General features: G+C 38.5%; 1 protein-coding gene across 3 annotated transcripts in view; it reads left to right on the top strand.

Annotated features, from left to right (window-relative positions):
- Positions 1-1093: 1093 nt before the first annotated feature.
- Positions 1094-23174, top strand: part of LOC128869237 (C2 domain-containing protein 5) — a 39467-nt gene continuing 17386 nt past the window's right edge. The window contains exons 1-8 of one of the 3 annotated variants that reach the window (XM_054111780.1): positions 1094-1160; positions 1236-1628; positions 1944-2245; positions 2309-2469; positions 2564-2754; positions 5463-6699; positions 9380-10841; positions 21489-21825. In XM_054111780.1, coding sequence (XP_053967755.1) covers positions 1465-1628; positions 1944-2245; positions 2309-2469; positions 2564-2754; positions 5463-6699; positions 9380-10841; positions 21489-21825 — 3854 coding nt within the window. In that variant the 5' untranslated portion in view covers positions 1094-1160; positions 1236-1464. Of the gene's footprint in view, positions 1629-1943; positions 2246-2308; positions 2470-2563; positions 2755-5462; positions 6700-9379; positions 10842-21488; positions 21826-23174 lie in introns of all 3 variants that reach the window. The other 2 variants (XM_054111774.1, XM_054111785.1) reach the window with 2 other exon arrangements.

Genomic DNA, 23174 nt, shown 5'->3' with positions numbered 1-23174 from the left:
TATTATTTCCCATACAAAATGATAATAAAGGGTTTTCCAATAAGAGGTGTTATTTTGATATTCAAAGAAAAATGTTATTTTTTAATATAAATGTTCGGATGTTTATTTCATTATAAAGAGGAAAGTATAGTAGTATAGTGGAAAATAACATCAGGCAAACGACCACCACGACCACGCTTACAGGACAATATCCTTTTCATGAAATTTTCCATAACCGAATTCCAAAGTGGCTGCCCTATATCCTCGATAGCCTCAGGAATTCCATGTTTTAGGGCTTGAATAGACCCTGGGCTGTTGGCGTAGACCTTCTCTTTCACGTGGCCCCAAAGAAAAAAGTCACAAAGTCACAATTGTGATCACCTCTTCGAGAGATAAACGGTCCGGAAACTTTTCCCGTAAAAGATAAATGGTTTCGTTGCTTGTGTGGCACGTAGCGCCGTCTTGTTGAAAATAAACGTTGTCCAGATTAATACCATCCAGTTCTGGCCATAAAAAAATTGTTAATGTTCTCTCGATAGCGCAATCCATTCCAAAATAACACCTGTTATTGGAAAACCCCTTATCACAGCGTCAACATTTTGCAACATTCGAATGCTAGTTCTCAAGGGTGATAACTGGTGTAAGACAAAAAGGCCGCCGTCGCCGAATGGGTTGGTGTGTGACTATCATTCGGAATTTAGAGAGAGAACGTAGGTTCGAATCGCGGTGAAAGACCAAAATGAAGAAAAAGTTTTTTTCTAATAGCGGTCGCCTGTTGGCAGGCGATAGCACACTTTCGAGTGTATTTCTGCCATGAAAAAGCTCCTCATAAAAAATATTTGCCGTTCGGTATCTGGAGAATGCCCCGCTTGGTCTTGTCGAGAGTGTATTGATCGATCACAATAAGTAAATTCAAGAAAGATTTTGCTCTTAAACTGAGATTCATATCACAATTTCGTGTGAAATGGAGAATTATACCGGAATTACCGAAATTTAGAACATTGCGTCTACTTAAGCTATACAGAAAATTTCAACTAATCTCGTAAGTGTGAATGCAATATGACAATAGTTAATTTCTTACATGGTCTCTTAAAGTAATCCCACCATTTGACAGTTCTTATTGAATATTTTGGGAACAGTGCACGTAGATTTTCCTTCACAATAAACTGGTGGTGATAAAAGTTGGTGCAGTTTTCCTTTATTTCCTTCAAATTAATAGTAATTATTTGTGAAAATAACAAAATATTGTATTTAAGGAAGCTCAGCCTATTGTGGAACATCGTAGAGGCAACGGTTGAGGTCGGCAGACATTGCTGGAGATAAAGGGAGCAAATTTAAGCCTGCAAGCAACGTGTGCTAAATCATTGGACAATTCGCCAAAAGGCATAGGCGTTTGTGCTTGTATGTGTACACACAAGAAAGCTAAAAGAAGGCAGGAGGCGGAGGATCATCAGCAACAGCAGTGATAATTAGCAGCTGTGAAAAATGCCAGGCAAAGTTGGTGTGAAAATCAAAGCCGGGCGCAACTTGCCCGTAATGGACAGAAGCAGTGATACTACCGACGCATATGTGGAAATAAAATTAGGCAATGTCACTCATAAGACAGACGTTTGTCGCAAGAGCTTAAATCCACAGTGGAATACTGACTGGTAAGTGTCTGTGCGTGAACACAATTCTTTGTAATAATAAAATGTGATGTACTAAGTAAAGAAATCGGCATATAAGAACGCTAATGAAATGCTATCAATGGAATAATTATGATAATAAGACCACAAGATAAGATGGGTATAGTAGACATTGAAGTATAGTACTTATAGCGTTGGCCAAGTTATAAAATCGCTAGATTCTTCATTTGTTAGTTTTTCTAGTGCTTTTGTTCATACATATTAGCAGCTCGTGTTAAAAACATACACACGTTTATTTTTCCATATTTGTTTGTTGTTCTTGATTGCAATTTTTTACAGGTTTCGTTTCGAGGTTGATGATGCTGAACTGCAAGATGAACCATTACAAATCCGTTTGATGGATTACGATACATACTCAGCCAACGATGCTATTGGCAAAGTGAATATAAGCCTGAATCCCTTATGTTTGGAGATGTCCGGACCAACGACGCATGGAAAGGGTACTGTGTTATCTGGCTGGATACCCGTTTTCGATACAATGCATGGTATACGCGGCGAAGTCAACGTAATTGTCAAAGTGGACCTCTTCTCTGACTTAAACAAGTTCAGGCAGAGTTCCTGTGGCATACCATTCTTCCACTGTAAGTTGCAACAGTTATTTTAAGATCATACATTTGCTGCGAATAAATGGTTTTAATCCACAGCACAATGCATACCATATGGTTATCGCGCGCAGATCATTCACGGTTTTGTCGAAGAGCTAGTTGTCAACGATGATCCCGAATATCAATGGATAGATAAAATACGAACGCCACGAGCTTCGAACGAGGCTAGGCAAGTAGTATTTCTTAAATTGTCGGGACAAGTAAGTGTGAACTACTAAATTCATTTGCTTGACTTGTATACTCAATGCATTTTGTTTATTTTTTCCTTATTTGGCGGCATTCGCCATATAAAAGGTGCAACGAAAAATGGGCCTTAAGGCTATTAATATGGGCGCAAATGCTGTTATTGGTTATACGCAATGCTTCGATTTGGAAGGGGACGTCGGAGTGGTGGCGCGCGGCATTGGTACTGCAGTGACCTTGATCAAAGATACGACAAGCAGCCAGTCTGCGGCAGCAACAGCAGATAATGCGCTAATTGAAGAGTGAGTACTGCTTTATGTGATGTGGATATAGTATATTGTAAAGGAAATTTTATAATTTTTATTTTTATAACTTAGTTTTCCACATATACTTATGTGCACTACGTTTATGTGTTGTATGTGTATGTGCGTTTGTGCGCTTTGCCAATTTTGTGACTGTAAAAGCATAAAACATTCAGCAAATAGTGCCGTAGCTGGTGTCTCCGCTGCTTGATGATATAAGTACACATGTGCTTGCAAACGCACGCACACATACACGCATTTTCTGAATTGTTTGCGACAATAATGCATGGAGATACGTATGGGTATAGATGAATAAGGCCAAGGACACGTTTATGTTTATATATATTTATATAGGTACGTATGTACGTGGGCAAATATGTGGCATCATCTTTTATACAAAAGCAAAACAGTAAACAATTAAAAAAGGATGTTACGAAGGGCAACTTTTTAATAACTCGCTAACTTTAATACTTTTCATCACATGTATAACAGATAGATGCCAGATATGGTTTGCGACGTGTCGTATGGGTAATATTTTTAGGAACGATGATGATAATGACATACATATGTATTAGGGATGTAATTGTTTTCGATGTTTTACTATTTCGGGATTTTCGGCATCTTCTTATTACAGTCCAGAGATTTCGATGTTGATTATTTTACAACAACTTGACTCGATGAAAATTGCATAAATTTTATTTGAAAAACTCTCCTACCTTCTCATGAATAACAAATAAATGGATTTTAATTTGAAGAGAAAGAGATAATAGTTATCTTTATATGCATTTAATAATACTTTAGCGTGTACATATCTGATAAAGTAACTTGAGGTATGTTAAAAAGGCTTAATGCTTTTCTGTCTCCATTTCATATGTTTCGTAAGAAATTACAAATGCCGAAAGTCGCGGGAGTGTTGGCCAATAATCCCGGAATCCCAGAATTAACATCCCTAATATGTACGTACATATGTATGTTTATTAGATTTGCTCTTGCCAAATATTATTTTTTGCGCAGCCTATAATAATAATAATAATAAAACATAGTTTTTTGTTTATTTTTGTTGTTGCTCAAATTCAATCTATTTGTATCAGAAAAGTGACTACTACTGCTCGCTAGGTGTATCCATTTAGATGGTGATGAATTTAGTTTAGATTCGACTAGGCAAAAGTAAAAAATTGAAATTTTGTTCGAGACATGATGAGAAAAACTTTTTATAAAGAGGGATGCGAATTAACATTGATTACGGGCAGTTTAGTTCAACGCAATAACAGATGCAAGGGAGTTGTTAAATTTTCCGACCCTTATTATAAGGCACCTACACCTTTTCGAACACTACTTCGGAGAAGAACAATTCGATTTTAGAAAGCATCGTATGGACCGTGGAACAGTAAAATGTTCTTTAGAAAATGTCAAATATACTTCAGGAACGTTGAAAAGTACTTCCGATAAAATCAATTATACTTTAGAAACACAAAAAGGTACTTTAAAAGTGTAAAATGTAATCCGAAAACGTCAATTATACTTACAAAACAAAAAGAAAAAGGTACTTTAAAAAAAGTCAATTGTAGTTTCGACAATATCCCTTGATAACATGTCAGTTGAGCAGTGAAAATACCTAGTTTCTTAATTCTTTCTATCAATAATCAAATTGACAAATAAAAAGGGCATATATTAATATTTTGTATGAAAATAACGCTGGTTGCAAATAAAAAATTTTATGGAGAGATTCTAGATATAGTTCTGAAGTACATTTAATATTTTCTAAAATGCACTTGACGCTTTCTGAAGTACATTTCATAACTCTAAAGTACATTTGATAGTTCTAAAATTGAATTGATGCTTTTTGAAATTATTTTCCAAAGTATTGGAAAAGTGTAGGAATATTGTTGTAGTTATGTGGAATAAAAAATATTTTTATTTCAACGGCTGCAAGAAGCTTCCAATATTATTTTGTTGTTGCTACAAAAGCAATGTAATAATTTAATTTTGCTCATTTTGAATCATCATCAACCATCGCCAAGTAAACTCAGTTCCGGTTTGCCCAATTTTATGGTAGTGACCTTATTGTTATTATAGGAATTATTTTATACAATATTTTTCATATTTTTATATGTGTGTTATATATTAAAATATTAATTGTAATTTCTTAAAGAGCGACTATGGTATTAAATTAAACAAAAAATCTCTTCCCTCTCCCTAAACGAACAAAAACTTTTTCTTCTCGCCCCATTCATTTTGTGCGCTGCTAATACAAATACCTATCGATGTATGTAATAAATTCAAATCACTTAAATCTATAAATGGACTACCCAAATCCAATTCAATTAACTCTCATCATTGTACAAAAACAAAAACAAAAAACGGCTAACTCTGTTTGAAACTTGTTAATAACATTGAATTAAAATTGGGTTTATAAAAACTAAATTTTCTGTAATGCTACCCCTAATCGCTCGTATATTCGCCTGTTCGTACGCATAACCGATTTATGTATATATGTATGTATGTACATACGTTCTATGCTCTTACGTAAATACCTAATAATTATCCGCTCGCTCATTTCGTTTGTTCTTGTTGCTGTTTGCGTTGCGTTTTGGCAAAAAATATAACAAATTATGCCACTTCTGTACATATTCGCTAATACTCTGCATTCAATCAATCAATCAATCAATCGTAAATGGCTACGTTGTTGTTGTTGTCACTGGCATCAGGCGTACCATGAAGTACATAGAATTTCTGACGGGTTCGCACATCAATCTCGCCGAACAGCCGCCTCCTTGTGAATTACAAATTCACAAATCATGTTCATCAGCACTTTTCGATCTGCAGCACGCCAATACCGGCGCCATGGAAGACAACGAAATCATGCACGATCTGATGCGACAAGAGGATGGACGTGGTGAGAAGCCGGCGAAAAAGTTGCGCCATCATATGAAGCGCTTTACGCACTCTTCGCGAAATATGCTTAACGAGAAATATAATGCATTCTTACGGAAATTCGGCGATAGCATCGAATCCAAGTCGCCTAGCAGCACTTCACGTTCGCTGACCAGCCTCTGCGTCAGCGGTGGTCTCATCAAAGATGACGCTACTACCTCAGGTTCATCGGGCCGTAGTTCAACTTGCACTGCTTACGATATGCGTCGACGTAAGAGTTTCAAGGCTAAACATAAGTTGTTTGGTAGTGCCAGCGGCGGCGGCACGAAGTCAGCCTTGCTCCAGCGCACATCAACTGTGAAGCGTAGTAGCGGTGTAAACAATGTAAATGAAAACGCCGTCAATTCCCATCACGTAATACTACGTTCGGTGAGTGCAGATTCATCGGTGAGACGTTGTGTGGTAGGTGGCGGCAGCTGCGGCGTTGCTACCAACAAGGCTGGTCCACCATTAGTCACATCAATATCTGAATATTCGGATAGCACGCGCTCCTCGCCGAATATTTGTGATGATCAATTGGACGCGCTGCTTGAACTACAACGTGCCCGTGGCGAACCAAAACAATTCTACTACAATAAAAACGAATTTTACAATACACCATCGATGGCGAGTGATAGCTGTGGCCGTAGCGATAGTAGCAGCTGTGTGGATGTAGTGAGCGCCATTGGTGGCTTTCATCCATTTGGCGAGTTCTCGCAACACGAACCACATCGACTGCAGCTGAACGCACACGACACAGGTGCAATTCGCTCATGTTCGACAAATACACCCTCGTTGAGCAATTCAGAGAGTTCGGGGTCAGAAGCAGAGTTCGCGTGTGAAATGGCGCGCGAGGAGGAAGAAGAACTTGTGAAAATGCAGACTTATTTGAAAATATGTAAGGACAACGAAGAGGTTGATGCCAAGTGGATACGCCCAAGCGAGCTGGAAGGCTTCGAGGATAGTTTGACAGATTTAACACCACGGCGTTCATTGCTGCGCGACCTAAAGACATTGTCGCAACATGTGCAGGTGCAGTGAGAGGGGTGGCCATTATTGGGAAGGGCACGCAAACGAAATTTAGTACAAAGAAAAAGATTCACTAAAACTTTGAATACCCAAACTACCTTCTTTAATAAGCATACATTTGGTATATAAATACCAACTGCCAGTGTTTTCAACCAAGACGATAGGCGATTTCCGCCCAAGACGATAGGCGGTTTCCGCCCCATTCCCATGGCAGCCGGTTCTACGTTACCGGCATGGCTCGGGGTTTTCCCGACCAAGGGCTGCCGCCCCAGTAAACTACCGCTGTCTAGTGTACCGCGGTTTACGCCCAGAACCGCCTGTACCGCCCCATAGAGAGCGGGAATTAATACTAATTTTTCGGTCAAATTCGAGTTGTTCTATGGTCTAAATTGAGAAGCGATAGCAATAATGTGTATTCGATGTACACTATGGAAAATACTTTAATCATTAAGGTTAGTTTAGCCAAACCAGATGGGCTGCTCTTACAAAGAGTTCAGTCGGGTGAAACAAAGGCCTATTGAGGTGCCAAGAAAAGATTTTCTTAGTCTCAACCCTTGCTTTGCTCTAGGGAGGGATTGAAATATCATATAACTTGGCAGAATATAAAGATCAACCTGTGCGAGAACGATCGGTGAAATCAAATCATGTCGTAGAGAGGTTCTTAATGCACTGACATGCGTTATTCCGATGCTGTAGCAGGTTAAACTCCTAATTATCCAGAATCGACCCCGACATACTAAACATCCGGCATGTGAGGGCATCCCGCTCAACGCTTACCACCTTTTCACATGCCCCATCAAACCCACTCATCTAACACCCCTCTCTCTGGAACTAACCTGTCGAAACAGCTAGTTTCCTGGGCCTACCGTTAAATGAGCTAGACGAAGACGACCGGTGATTACACTACACTGACAGGGCAAAGTTACTGCTACAACAACAACATTCCGGTAGATCTGCACATCAAGAATATGGCAACCATGAGTGCATTTAGGTTAAATAAAGCGGGTCGCTGGAAGGATAAATGGTCATGTCAGTCTATTATTGCGACACACTCAGTCCACCTCGAATAGGACTGACTACGTCGTCCCGACGGTAACATTCAGAAGGAATTTTGCCACTATCTTTCCATCTCAGGCGGAATGGTGTAAGGGATTCTCATTAAACAGCTTCGACGATACAGTCTATACTAATGGCTCTAAAACTGGTTGTGGTGTTGGAGCTGGTATACGAGGTGTGTTCAAAAAATAAGGTGAAGGTTTCAAATTTCACGGGCTAGGAACTTTCGATTATTTTTTTTTTTATTTATTTTTTATTTTTTAGAGCTTACATGATAATAAAATTAAAAGTAAACTAAGCAAACGCAGCGCTAGCAGCAGGGGCTTTCGGCTGTCTGGTGATATACTATATGTTGAATCAGATACGACGGAGTAGGTCGGTGTCCTTCAGAAATTTGTAAATATTTTTGATGTTTTCTTCAGTGGCTTCTTTTAGAAGTAGAAGAGGGTCTGTGTTCCTGAAGTGGTGATGCCTTTGAGAAGCAAGTTCTGGGCAGGATACCAGTAGGTGATGTACACTGACTGTTGCTTGGCAGAAGGGGCAGGTGTTCGGTGTATTACCCTGTAATAGGTGTACGCTGGTGATTATGGTGTGCCCAATACGGAGTCGTGTGTATGGGGTAATGTGGTTGGTGGGTACCGATGTTGGATATGTAGGTTTGGAACGTTTAGGGTTGATGTTGGAATAATGATGTTTGTAATACGACCATTCACGAAGTAACTTGGTTTGCCTCTGTACATGAATGAGTCGGTGTATGTCGCTAGGTAGAATGATTTGTGATGTGACTGTTTTTTTTTTATATTGGCACACTCGTCTCGAAGATATGCTCACGGTTTTAGCAATATAACATGTTAAGTTTGTTTGTGAGAGGCGTAATAAGATAGCGTGTTCGGTGATTTTCTGCTATACAAATGGCTTCGCCTTACTTTTTAAACACACCTCGTATATACTCGTATAATTGGGGCGTACACCCTTTTTGGGTATTTGTCCGAGCTTCTCCGAACGGCAGATATTTTTTTATGAGGAACTTTTTCATGGCAAAAATACACTCAAAGGTTTGCCATTGCCTGCCGAGGGGCGACCGTTATTAGAAACAACTTTTTATTAATTTTGGTGTTTCACCGAGATTCGTTCGATACGTTCTTGCCGAATTCCGAAAGGTAGTTAGTGAATACTACTCTTATTTTACTCCAGATTGCGGTGAGTAGTTAAAAGAGAATTGGTAACAAATCTAATTAATAGAAATTGGAATTTGTATTTTCTACTAGGATGACTGCATCCTGCACAGCCTATGACAAACCTCTTCTTCAGCGCATTTCTGCAATGAAAGGGTTTCTCATAAAATCCAAACAAAAAGACAGACGCACACTGCGAATCCATGAATTAAAAAGGAAAAGCTTTGCCCATACCTGTTAGGCGATAGACCTTTTCAAAGTACTACTCCAGACTCTGACTTGAAGACATTGGATATGCAACGTTGTAATTTGGGTAATATTAGTTTTTGTTCAAAATTTTGCTTGATTTCGTTAGTTCCTTCCCGGCCTACAATTGAATGGACTCTTCAACTGTGTCCACTCTATTTCTATTTCAAACCCATTTGCACACCTGATTGTTGCCTCTTTTCTAGGATTTCATTCAGTCTAAGCCAAAGAAAACAGAAAAATCGCCAACGCCATCGCCACAGCAACAACGTCGCACTGCACCACACCCTCAATCCCTGCTACTACAACCGCCAATAAATGATAGCAAAGCATATTATTCTTCACAACCGGAGATTTGCATTGATTGGGATGGCGATGTGTGCACACCACCACCACCAGTCTCGCACATTGCCCATTCGCGTTCGCTGATCAATCTCAGACGCAGCGCCACCAACTCACCAACAACAGTTAACAATGCTAATGCTAATGCTAGAGAGCTTGATTTAACCACCACAAAAGATGATATGTACGCTACTAATGCCTATGCCTATGGCTATGTTTCGGATTCTGATGCAAGCTCCGCTTATCTACCAGTCACTATTAAAACATTTGCCGATAATAAATGTCCTGTATTTAAAATTTGTCCCTCTACCCCCACACCTTCGGAAACTGATTTGAAGATTCCCTTTATAGAAGAGGATGCTTCGACAATTGTGGATGACAGTAGCGCCTCAGAGACCAGCGAGATACCCACCCCAGTTTTAGGTAGCAGCACACTTAGCGTAGCCACAATTAGCGCTGCGGCGCCGCCCACCAATATTGATGTTAATGCTAATTCCCCTGTAACTAGCAGAAAGTACGTAGTAGGCGATACTTGTAGTAGTATTAGTAGTCCACAGCGCTCCCCTAGTCACCCTAGTGTTTCCAATTCCGTTTATTTAAGTAAAAATAAAAACTCTACTAATCACAATAGTAATAATCTGAATTCACACTTGCTTGCGCCACCGCCATTGCCATTGCCATTACCATTGCCGTCATCATTGCCTACGCCAACGCGAACGCCAACGCCCGTATTTGTGTCCGTGCCTACCTCATCGCCATCCACACCGCTACTTTGCACCAAAAATCGTCATCATCGTCAACGCGAACATCATCCTTCGCATCATCATAGGTCATTGAACGAGATCAATGCAGCAGCTGTGGCATCTAATAACGCTTTGGTAGCGGCAGCTGCCGCCGCATCTTCTGGCATCACCGACAGTCCCAGTTTGAAACGTTTCACATCGCCGGCACAGGCAGCTGTTGTGGCAGCAGCGGCAGCAATGCCAACCGCTAATGCGTTATCTAGTGGGCCATCGTCAGCAGCGCTTATGTTAGGCAGTAGTAGCAGCAATAGCGGCGGCGGTGGTCGAGCCAAACTCTCACCCAGTTCATCGAAGTTGGCATTGAATGCGTCAGCAACAACGACGGCAGCGTCCAATGCAACCACAGTCGCAAGTAATGCAGTAACAGTTGCAGCGGGTACTTCGCCAGCGACGGCGGCAGTTGATAGAGCGACGGCAACAAGCGTGACGAATTCAATACCAGCGGCAGCGGTTGCATCGAAGGAGGTGCCGACGGAAATGTGTCGACGCTCGTCAGATTCAGACTTGAGCGTTACGCCAAAAGGTGAGAATGATTTTTTATTTTACATTTGTTGCTATTGATTTTAGAACGGACGAATGTGTGATTGTAAGAATGAGCAAAGTGCGCCTGAAAGTATATTATTTATTTTTCAGCTGTATTATTTTTTCATTAGTGCTACATTAAAGCCACGATCTTACAAATAAATGTAAAAGAAAATTGTTACATAAGTTTCCGAGAACAGCCTCAATAATATAGAGTGTTTCATGAAGAAAGAGGAAACGTTGCACCTCCATCACCCCTTTTTGTCTTAAAAATTTACTCCCAAAATATCTCAATACCAGTGTCATAAGTTATTTCTAATTCTTCAGTTCTTAAACGACCATGAATGAAAGATACTTTAATTTGTTCACTACAATTTGAAATTTTGGTAATTTAAATTACAATTTGAGGTAATTTAAAAGAAATTGTACGCTTGTCTAAACGTCTGTAAGTTATAAATAAAACTATAAAATTTAATCATACAACTGATTTTACCAAACACAAATTTGTTAAAGGACAATTTTTTTTAACTTAATGCCACTTTTAAAGCATCGTATAGTGCTTTTATGACTCGATGTCATGTAGACATCGCGAGATATGCCTCGCTACGGACTTCTAGCGTAAATGGTCGGAAATGTATACTTAATACTTACTGTCCTTGAATACCTATTTCTTGATAAAAACTATAACTTTTCCTGGACCACAATTTTAGTAAATTTAATACATACTTACTTTTATTACAATAATCCCTGCCATCTATTTTCTTCTCATGCTAACCACAAATACAAAATTTTAAAATACAGTTTTACATCGCAAAAGTAAGTAAATAAAAAAAAAAAATAAAAAAAAAAATGTGTTATGCCTCTCTAAACAAATTCTTTGTCTTTACGCTAGCTCCAATTTTCCCGTACGTAATGTTTTAGTGTGTAATATTTTTCGCTGTTCTTGAAATTTTCCTACTAGATTCAATCGATAAATTATTTGTATGCCTGAATGAAACACTCTCTCAGTGATTAATTGGTGTTTTTGTCTTTGATTTCAAATCCTTTCTTCTGCTCGCTGTTTCTCACTTATTAATGCTCACTCAAATCAAACATTAAAATGTAGAAAAGCGGCTTGATGGCACACAAAATGAAGAAAACATTACAAGAAATCTTACTAAAATAAAATTTTTGAATCTCAATTCATAAGACGCTAGATTGACTCGGTAACTAATTTAGATTTTATTTCGCCCGTAAGGTTAATTCGGTTGAAAAGGGCATTTTTTTAAGTTTTTTTTTGTTTTGGCGATACTAAACGACCATTATATAATATATATTATTTTCTCGGTTGTTGTTGTTGTTGTAGCAGCATAAACATTCCCCATGCATATACGAGAAATGCTACTGAAGTAACAGTCCTTGGCGGATATAAAACCGAGTCCTTCCGGTTACGTAGAACCGACTGTCGTAGGAACGTAGATTGGTAGATTACTGTAGTGAGTAATATCTCGTAAAGTATTGATCAAACAATTTAAAGTTTGTCCTCGTTGTCAAGGTGACATTTTTCACTAAAATAATATTTTGCAGTTTCCTGTTTGTTGCATTTAGTTGTAAGTTACAGGGTGTTAAATGGAAGGCGAAATGCAAGCCAACCCGCTGAAATTGTGAATGGTGTTTATGGTGCCAATACTAATTACACTAGTCTACAAGGAAAAGTATCCGAAATAATTTAAACTAATATCTGCTTCTCTGTCCATGCAAAATTCGGATTGATAACTAAAATTAATTTATTAGTTTGAGTTTTCGAGATATCCTAACCTAAAAGTGCAAAAAACCCCATTTTTGCCCATATTTGAGGTTATGTAGCCTTGCAGATGTTTTCTTTCACCAAAATTAAAGGATGGCATCTTTAAATACAATCCTTCTTTTTTCAAATGGCGTTTTGTTTGCTCAAATATCATTTTTTTTCGCAGAGATATCGCATTTTGAAATTTTCATGTTTCGAAATTTTCCTACACCTGAAAATCGATTAAGATAACATAGACATGATATAGTCGCTTACTAATTTTCTTGGGTTTGAGGGCCTGAAATATATGGATTAATAGTATGTAAATTTGGAGTTTGTGGGAAAGCCTGCTTGCGGTTATGTGGGTTAGCCTGCTCGCGGTATGATAGGGGTGGTTTCTAGGGGTTAGGGCTGTGTGTGACTCGGTACCCAAAGGTTAGATAGTGTAGGGATGTGGTGAGTCAGCACACTTATGGTGTGAGACAAAATTTTAAGAAAAATAAGACTCAATTCAAGAAAATTAGTAATCGAATATATCATGTCTATGTTATCTTAATCGATTTTCAGGTTTTCATCTCGAAAACTCAAACTAATAGAGCAATTCTGAGGCCAGATTTGGATTCAGCGCATCATAAACCTTCGGAAATATATAGTCTGGTTTCTGGGTCTGAATGTTGGTTAAATTTTGTCGGCCTGTGTTACTAATTACGTGCAATTTTGGTCCCATCGATTCCATTCAGGCATTTTTGATGTTAAAGATAATGTTGATAATGCGGATAAAATCGAAGTTTACAGGCATGTTAGTAGTCGTAGCATCGACCATAAACCATTTGTGCAACAATATTACGCCAATATAATGATTTTTGTTTTGCCCCAAATTATATTTTCCTAAGTTTTCATAGCAAAATAATGAAAATTTCGCGTTGTATATCATAACTTGTAACAGAATCATGTGAAACGAAAAAAGTGGATAAGTGTTAAAGAAGATTTTACCTGGGAGGATTCTTTCTTAAGATTTTTTAATTTTTCGTAGTATTTGGAATTATTTAAAAAAAGCTCCCACGAATATCTGGCGAATTATGTAAAAAATTACTAGACATTTCGTCCAGTAGATTTAGAATCATGGCGTACGCGGACTTCAAAAATAAAAATGTTTCAGAAAAACGCTTTAAAATCGAGCAGGTGTAGAAATCCGGTCTGGAGCAACGTCATTTTTCTTCGTCAGTTTCGTCACAACTTCGTCAGCTTCGCTCCGATAGACTTGACACAATATTCGTGAGATACTGTGAAGTTATTAAAAAAAAACGTAAATGCAAAAACAATCTTTCGGCTATAAAAAACAGCATTAACTATTTTTCAATGAATTTTTTCTTGTTAATTCCAATTAATTGTGGAATATTACGTCTTTTAAATTCATTCAGCATTTCATGACCATTTCAAAATATTTAGGGTTTTTAACGCTAACTCACGAATGGTGGCTTGATAGATAGTCGCCTTAAGGTTCTGGTAAGTTTCCAGATTATTCGAATAACTGAATATTTAACTACAATCTACGACATGGGTCCCGGGATATCGAAATATTGAAGGTAACGAAAAAGCAGATTAACTGGCAAGAGGGGGATTCGCCATGAATAACGTTCTTACAGAATCGATATTCACACCATTAAGCGCAGTAAAAAATGCAATCTGCCTAAAATACCTCCGAATTAGGAATTCATCAACATTGATAGACATGAAACGACGGGACGGCTGGAGACTCACGACAGTGATAACTGTCTTTTGGTTTGTCGGAGAACAATGTGAATGCCCTGCCCTATGGATTACAGAATGTTATTTCTGGGCAAATCGCTGTTCGAGAGTCTCGAACAACTGTCCGGTTTAGATGTCCACACCCTAATAAGGTTCTTAAACCGCACAGACTGGATATAGTCATGCTATAAATAACTGTTAAACAAGTTGGTAACGAGGATGCGGCAACAAAATGGTGTGGGAGCGTTAGTTTTATTCTGGATGATGCGTCACTTTAACTAATCAACCAACCACCAATCTACGGCAATAAAGGATAACGGAGTCGAATCGTAAGCTCGAGACGCCTAACAGAAATTTTGCTAAGACGGTTGATAATATAATTACCGAACATACTGCCAAAAAGTTGTATATCTTTTCTCCATTGAAGAGAGTACTGCGCAACTGATTCACCACGCCTTCTAAGACATCCTCCTGATACGCTTTTGCCCCGGTCTTAACTCCTTTTTCGCAGAAATGAAGAGATGTAATGCCTCTACAGGACACTCCCCATCAAACCATTACGGAGGATCGATGGTGGCCACGCTGAATCTTTGAAACAACATTTTTTGTATTTTTAGAAGTTTTAGCATAGATTTTGTCGTTTTGTTTATTAAAAACTTTTTCAACAGTGAATATTTCCATGGCCATCTGTGAAGTCTAATTTTCTTAAAGCGCGTTGTCAAAAGATGACCAGTTAAGCGACGGACGGATCTGGTCGATACATTCATTTATCTAGACATGATTTTCTGCTTTGTGAGGGATTTCTACAAATTCCTTCTCGAACGGCTTTTATGGCTGCACTGGTCCAAACCACGCGAGGACGACCACTTCTGTTTCTGTCTTTCACTTCAGACATTCTCAAAATACTAAGTTTTTTCAGCAATCCGTAAATCTCACTTGCACTTTTACCACACAATCATTGCAATGCGATTTCCCTTCGCCCCAACTCCATTTTTTTACAAGCGAAATTTGCCATGAAACTAAGTATAATTTATGAGTACACAGTGCATACGAACAAAAGCAAAAATAACGGAACTTCTTCTACGAATTTGTTCTCGCTGTATGCATTGTAAAATTTGTCACAGAATTTATGGCAGGACTAAGGATATATACTTATACAAATTTGCTGCGTTAAAGTAAATATTTCCATTATTAGGCAATAAAAAATGCTGCAAAACATGAAACTGACAAATAACCATTCTTTCCTAAAAGTACTAACAGTTTTGGCAGCCATAGTTGCGTTCGATAGCAAAATTAGCCATCAGTCGAAGCAAGAGCGTAAGCGAAAATTCTCTCTCAAAAAGCAGGAAAAGCAAAAAAGTTAACGAACGCTAAATTTTCCATCACTTGCAAAAGCCGAAAGACGAGGACATATCAGCTGAGATTGTTAAAACATTATTGTGATATCCAAAAAAATTACCATAAATATACTTTACATACTTAGATTTTTAGTTGTTAAATTTTTAAATTTATCATTTCTTACTATGAACTGCAAATTTCGAACCGACGAAAAGCGTAGAAGTGCACAAGAGACCAGCTTCTACAAAAAATAAATTTGTTTACAAAAAGTTCACTCTTATGCTTTCAGATCTAGCGTCGAACTGTCACTTTGCTCTCTCAATTTTTGAGTGATGGGTAATTTTTTGGCTTAATAAATACCGAATTACAAAGATTAGGAATATCTATTAAAAATTGTTGTGTTATCGAACAGGAGTCGTGTGCAGTCAGCAAACCTCAAATGTACATAAATAAAGATCAGGTGTTAACGATAGAACGCTTAATATTTCTGAAATTTAAGAGAGCTCTTAAATGTGGTTAAACTCCCATCATGTAAATTGTAATAGTAACAAAAGTTTTTGTGTGGTTGTAGTTTTCGCTTTGCAGTACTTTCCAATTCTTCACAATATACCAAAAATTGATGACTCTCTTAAATTGCGATTAATTTTTTATTCCTTAGGAATAGGGCTGTCATTTGATCTACTTTTGAGCGTTCGTTTTTAAGCTAATACAAAAATAATTGTTTCTGTGGTGAATGAATGTGGCATGTTTTTTTTAAATAAGTATATCACCCTCAGAGCATGCACATACATTTTTTTATCTAAATACATACACACATACAACAACAAAAAATTATATATACAACTTAGTGTAATGGCCAAAACGATGTTCTGTATAAACCCAAAAAAAATTTAATGTTTCTTCCAGCTATGATAGAAAATAAATATCGCTCATTTTTGTGCTTTGTATTTGACGTTCTTTCTGCCATGAAAAATCTTCTCATAAAAAATCATTTGTCGTTCGGAGGCAGCACAAAGTAGTAGGTACCTCCACATTTGTGGAAAAATATCAAGACGCACACCACAAATGGGAGGAGGAGCTCGGCCCACTTTTGTATGCTTACAAATTTGTGAGTGCGACTTGCGTCTATCAAAAAGTGATCGACTTGGTTTCTTATTCTTCATTCGCGAGACAACCAAGTACTCAATAATATTTCAAATCATAGAACCTTATACTACACCTCATCATATCTCGCACTGGTTTCATCGATCTCAATCGAGCAATGTAGGGTTTGTGATGGAGTTTAAATTGTATATTTGTTTTGGCCAATACCTCTTATTTTCTAACAATTTTATTAAATTTTTCAAGACCGTTTTCAATTTTTGCAATAATGGCTTTTAGAAGCGATCAAACGTCACATCGCCCATCTGTGCCGTCGTGGATCTAGCTGAAGTAAATGATAAATGAGTCTCTCATGTGTATGGATTGTAGTGATAGGTTTATCAATCTAAGTCGATCTTCATCATTCAACCCCGAAATCGGCTAAAGGTACACAAATATTGTGGATGTTATTGATACTCAGATCTTCCATGTAATTCAACCGCTAAATTGCGTTGATTCTAACCAATGTTTCCACGAGTGCACGTCGAAAAAATTATTGTCCTTTGAAGTTTGCTATGGTCTGAGTCAAAATACAGGGTGGCTGATGAAAGCCGCTACCAAAAAAAAATTGAATAACTTTTTTTCTTTTTAAGTTATCTGTTCCATTTTTGTTTTAATTTGCAGATTGATCTTTAAAATTTATTAAAATGGATAACTGGGACACGCAAACAAGAATTTGGATAGTCCGCCGCTATCACGCACTGGAGTCCGTAGTTTTGGTACAAAGAAAGTACAGGCGGATGTTTGGCGGCGATCCCCCGAGCAGATGGACCATAATGAGACTGGTGAATAATTTTGCTGAGCAAGGAACAGTCGCAAGAAGGCCTTATCATCGAAACCCACCAGTTCGGACGGAGGAAACGATCGCTGCTGTAGCTGCAGCTATACAAAGCAATCCAAGGGTTTCAACAAGAAGGGTTTCAACTTGGTGTCAGCCGACAGTCTTTGCAAACAATAATGCACAAAGATTTAGACTTATTTCCCTACAAAATTCAAATGGTTAACAAATTGAATGCAGCAGACTTGCCGATTCGCTTGGAATTTTGCCAGAAGATCCTGCAAATGGTGGAAGAAGACCAAAACATGTTAAACTGCCTTTTCATGTCTGATGAGGCCCATTTCGATTTAAACGGCAATGTGAACAAACAAAATTGTCGAATATGGAGTACTTCTAACCCACAGATACTCCACGAGACGGAATTGCATCCTCTTCGCGTGACAGTGTGGTGTGCGGTTTCTTCACGCTGTATTGTCGGGCCTTATTTTTTTGAAGAAAATGGTCACACCGTTACGGTTACTGGAGACCGTTATTTGAAAATGCTGAAAGAATTTTTCTATCCAGAACTACGCCGAAAGAGAATTCCTTTCAACTCTGTGTGGTTTCAACAAGATGGGGCAACGTCTCACATAGCCCAGACTGTTATGACAGAGTTGCGACGAAATTTTCCCAATAAACTGGTTTCAAGAAACTCCGAATTTAGTTGGCCCCCCAGGTCGCCTGACCTTACTGCACCTGACTTTTTCTTGTGGGGTTTATGTAAACAAGAAGTTTATAAAACAAAGCCAACAAATTTGGATGAACTAAAACAATCCATTCGGGCAACAATTGCGGCTATTCCCGTCGCAACTCTCAAAGCAGCAATGAACAACTTTTTACTAAGATGCCGCACTTGTGTCAACGAGCATGGGGGGCATTTAAATTCAATTATTTTTAAAACTAGTTAAGCTACATTTAATAAAATTTAATGACCTTCAACTTGAAAAAAAAAATAAATGAATTCCATACAATAAAAAAAAAGTTATTTGAGTTTCTTAATGTAGCAAAATTCATCAGCCACCCTGTATTAGACTCATCTGAGATTCTTAGACATTTTTCGAATAGCAGGCTATCCACCTCCTTCTATCGCACCCTTAATTAAAAACTCCACACTGACAGATTACTGACTCACTCATGGGTTGGTGACTGTGCTCGGACTTCATAAACTTAGCGTTGAGAGTCGGGGCCAAATGTAAAAGTCCAACTGCAAGGGCGCACCCAAAAATGTTGCAGGCTTCATAAACGAACTTTTCGCAAATGGTTGAATGGATAATTCATTTGAAATTTTGTTTCGAAGAGTTTTTCAAGAATATGTTAAATAGTTTTAAACAATAATAAAGAAAGGTTATACTGGTTCGCGAGCCGAGGTCAAGGGGAAAGAATTAATTTTACGCAGATATGATGATGCATGGTATTTCTTTGTCTTGCCTACAGAATTAGTTTTTAGACATCGGGTGTTTTTTTTAGCTGCATGAGAACTATCGATATCGCTAACTATGGTTTGACAGATGAGAATGGCAAGCTGTGTTGATATTTTTGTTCAGTAAGGTTTGGCAAGTCATCATGAATTATTTAACGCCAGAACAACGCTTTCTAATTATGGAAATTTACCAAAAAAAGAAATAAATCTGTTCGCGAAGTTCTTTCGAAATGAGAAAGGAGCTGCGGTTACATTGTGATGGCGAGAGCGATCGAGCCATGCTGACTAAATTTTTGTTTCCAAAAATTAATCAGCTAAACATCGGCGACACTTGGTTCCAACAAGACGGCGCAACTTTACATACAACGTGCTTAACCTCTTACCGCTTGAACAGAATTGCAGCGGACTGCGGGTAATGGGTTGACGGATATCTGCTGTCAAAATTACAACACATTTCTTCTTCATCTTAATTGGCGCGATAACCGCTTACGCGATTTTGGCCGAGTTTAACAAAGCACGCCAGTCGTTTCTTTCTCGTGCTAACCGGCTGCAATTGGACACACCAAGTGAAGCCAAGTCCTCTCCACCTGATCTTTCCAACGCAGAGGAGGCCTTCCTCTTCCTCTGCTACCACCAGCTGGTACCGCATCGAATACTTTCATAGCCGGAGCGTTTGTATGTCTTTGTCGTCGTAAAGCTCATACAGCTCAGTGTTCCATCGCCTGCGATATTCGCCGTTGCCAACATACAACGGTCCAAAAATCTTACGCAGAATCTTTCTCTCAAACACTCCAAGCGTCGCTTCATCGGATGTTGTCATCGTCCAAGCTTCTGCGCCATACGTTAGGACTTGTTGGCAAGAGAGATTCTACGTTGGATTTCAAAACTGACATTGTTATCGGTGTTAATGCTGGTTCCTAAATAAACAAAGCCTTTTACAACCTCGAAATTATAAGTGTCAACAGTGCCATGAGTGCCGATACGCGAGTGCGCCAACTGTTTGTTTGAAGACAGGAGGTACTTCGTTTTGTCCTCGTTCACCACCAAACCCATTCGCTTTGCCTCTTTATCCAGTTTGGAGAAGGCAGAACTAACAGCGCGGTTGTTAAGGCCGATGATGTCAATATCATCGGCATACGCCAACAATTGTAAACTTTTATAAAATATTGTGCCTGAGCGATTAAGTTCTGCGGCTCGTACGATGCTCTCCAACATCAGGTTAAAGAAGTCACACGACAGCGAGTCACCCTGTCTGAAGCCTCGCTTGGTATCAAACGGCTCGGAGAGGTCATTTTCAATTCTGACGGCGCTGGTGGTGTTGAGCAACGTCATCTTGCAAAGCCGTATTAGTTTTGTGGGGATACCAAATTCAGACTTTTTGTACAAAATGTCAACTTAAAACCGGTCCGTCCCCGTCACAATTGTGTTTAACCGACCGAATTTTCTGACGGAAGTGGATTAGTTGATCAAGCTCGGACCTAATGGTCTCAAGCGAACAGCGCTCGCGTGCAGTGAACATACTAGAATGCGCCACCGAGTACGAACCAACCTGAGTGCAGTGCACAGGTTTCGACATGTTTGTATTATTGTACATACGCCACATGAACGAACCGTGCTTGCCAATCGCTACTTGTTACTTTTTATTTATATTTTTAAACAATTTAAACCTAAAGAAATATATACAAACTTTAAAGAAATGCAAAATAAAAAAAACCTGATGTTTTTGGTTACATTTTTGTGGAAAAGCCCGAGCGTCAAGTGGTTAGCAGTATTTAAAACACCATTAACGCCATACGACCAAATTCATTGGAAAAAATAGTCAAAAGTACAATACTGATCAAATGGACCATGCAGCTCGTATCCGCGGCAGATATACATGTGCCGAATATCCTATTCCAAAAATAAATGCCATGAAATTATCTACCAGATTATAATAAAAAAACTCATTCCAACAATATTTCTCTTTTGTATTATCATTTTAAGCTCTCAAACTCTTAAAGAACACCTGATACATACCAATGTTGTTTTTTTTTCAAATTTTGCTACCTGTCTCACTTCTCCATGAATTGCAGTAATTGGAAGTTGATGTCCACATACATAAATACATATTCGTTGCATTGCATTGCTCCATCATCTAAATCATCACTTCAACAGTATCTATGTAATTGTATATGTATGTCAGTGGTGTAAGCTCATTTCTGCTCCAAATAATTGTATTTAATCAATGTTCACATTGGCTACCACACAATACACCAACACACACATTCATACATATATTACATATCTACTTAGAATTGCTGGTATATGTTGGCGAATGTAAATACTAAATAGTTTTGTTTATTTATTTGTTATAATTATTATTTTAATTTTATTTTTTATGCATTTCTTTTACTAAAATATTTCCATTCCATTCTATTAGGAAACTCATTGTGTGTGGCCAGTGAACGTTTGGTAGCCGCTACAGCGATGATGCGGCTCAGTCAATCGTTGGGCGGAAAAAATGCCAACACTGATGGCATGGAAGGCCTGCTGGAGTATCCTTTCTTAACCATGACAAAATATCCTCCTGGCTTCATATTGCATTTAGGTGCCACTGTAGCAGCGCGTTCGGTGAAATTGTTAGAGCGTGTACCCAATCCCGACGAACCCGAAGTACGTGACTCGTGGTGGACAGAATTGCGCATGGAAATACGTTCTCATGCGCGCGCACTCGGCTGTAATGTCGTGTTGGGCTACTCTGAAGCGACGACCATATCGTGAGTGAAAATTTTGAATATTTGTTACCATTTTATGATATTATGTACATATGTTGTACGAAAAGAAAGTTATACCTACACATACATATGTATATGTATATACCTTCTGCTCAAATATGAACGAGACATTATCAATAAAACGGTCCGCGGATGACATATGGCAAAAATAAATTTTTTGTTTTTTGGTAGGACTGTTATAAGCTTACATGGCAAATTTCAGCGTGATATGTCACATAGTTTGTTTTCTGTGCTACTGTAAACAAGTCAAGCTTCGAATTCTCTTTTATGACTTCAATTGTCTCAAAATGTTTTCCACGGAGCGGCAACTTGAGCTTGGGAAACAGGAAAAAGTCACATGGAGCCATATCAGGCGAATACGGTGCTTGCGGAACGATATTAACATTATTTTTGTTCAAATAATCGCGAACAAGACGTGATGTGTGAGCTGGTGCATTATCGTGATGCAAGAACCATGACTTGTTGTCCCACAATTCCTTCCTTTTAAGATGAATGTTCTCGCGCAAACGCTTTAAAACGTCTAAATAATATTCAGCGTTAACCGATTTTGCGATTTGTGCGATTTTCAAGCACAATTTCCTTTACGTTTCCGATGTTTTCGTCGTTTACTGATGTTGCTGGACGACGTTCATGAGGCAAGTTTTCAACCGATGTACGGCCCTCTTTGAACGATTTGTACCACTGCAAAACACGTGCACGCGATAGAGCAGAGCCCCATAGGTTGTCTGCAACATGTTTAAGGCGTCTGAAGCCGAAATTTTGTTGGAATAACAAAATTTCAAACAAATTCTTTGTTCAACTTGAATTTCCATCGTTAAATTCGAAGAACACACTCGAGCTTGACTTGTTTACAGTAGCACAGAAAACAAACTATGTGACATATCACGCTGAAATTTGCCATGTAAGCTTATAACAGTCCTACCAAAAAACAAAAAATTTATTTTTGCCATATGTCATCCGCGGACCGTTTTATTGATAACGTCTCGTTCATATTTGAGCAGAAAGTATATTAGAGATGTTTAACGGATACTGATCGAACCCGAATCCAATGGCACTCAACCTAATACACTTAACGATCTTAACCAATTTTTGTACTCGATGTGATAGTTGTGTACTAGGGTGTAATGCCAATATTAGCCGGTGTTCATCCCCAGATATACATTTCTTATGCTTTTTTTAGTAATTGAAAGTATTTTAATGTACCAAGCTATGATATTAAATAAGCTTTGCTGAGCATTAAAGACACCTAGGCTATGAATATCCAGTCCATCGTAGAAAAGTTGCGAATACAACCCTTCGTTACTACTGCAAACATTTTACTATCACTACCT

This window comes from Anastrepha ludens, chromosome 2, assembly GCF_028408465.1.
Source record: "Anastrepha ludens isolate Willacy chromosome 2, idAnaLude1.1, whole genome shotgun sequence".
In the NCBI taxonomy this organism is placed as follows: Eukaryota; Metazoa; Arthropoda; class Insecta; order Diptera; family Tephritidae; genus Anastrepha; species Anastrepha ludens.
Note: the sequence above shows the minus strand (reverse complement) of the source record. Positions and strands in the feature narration are given on the sequence as shown.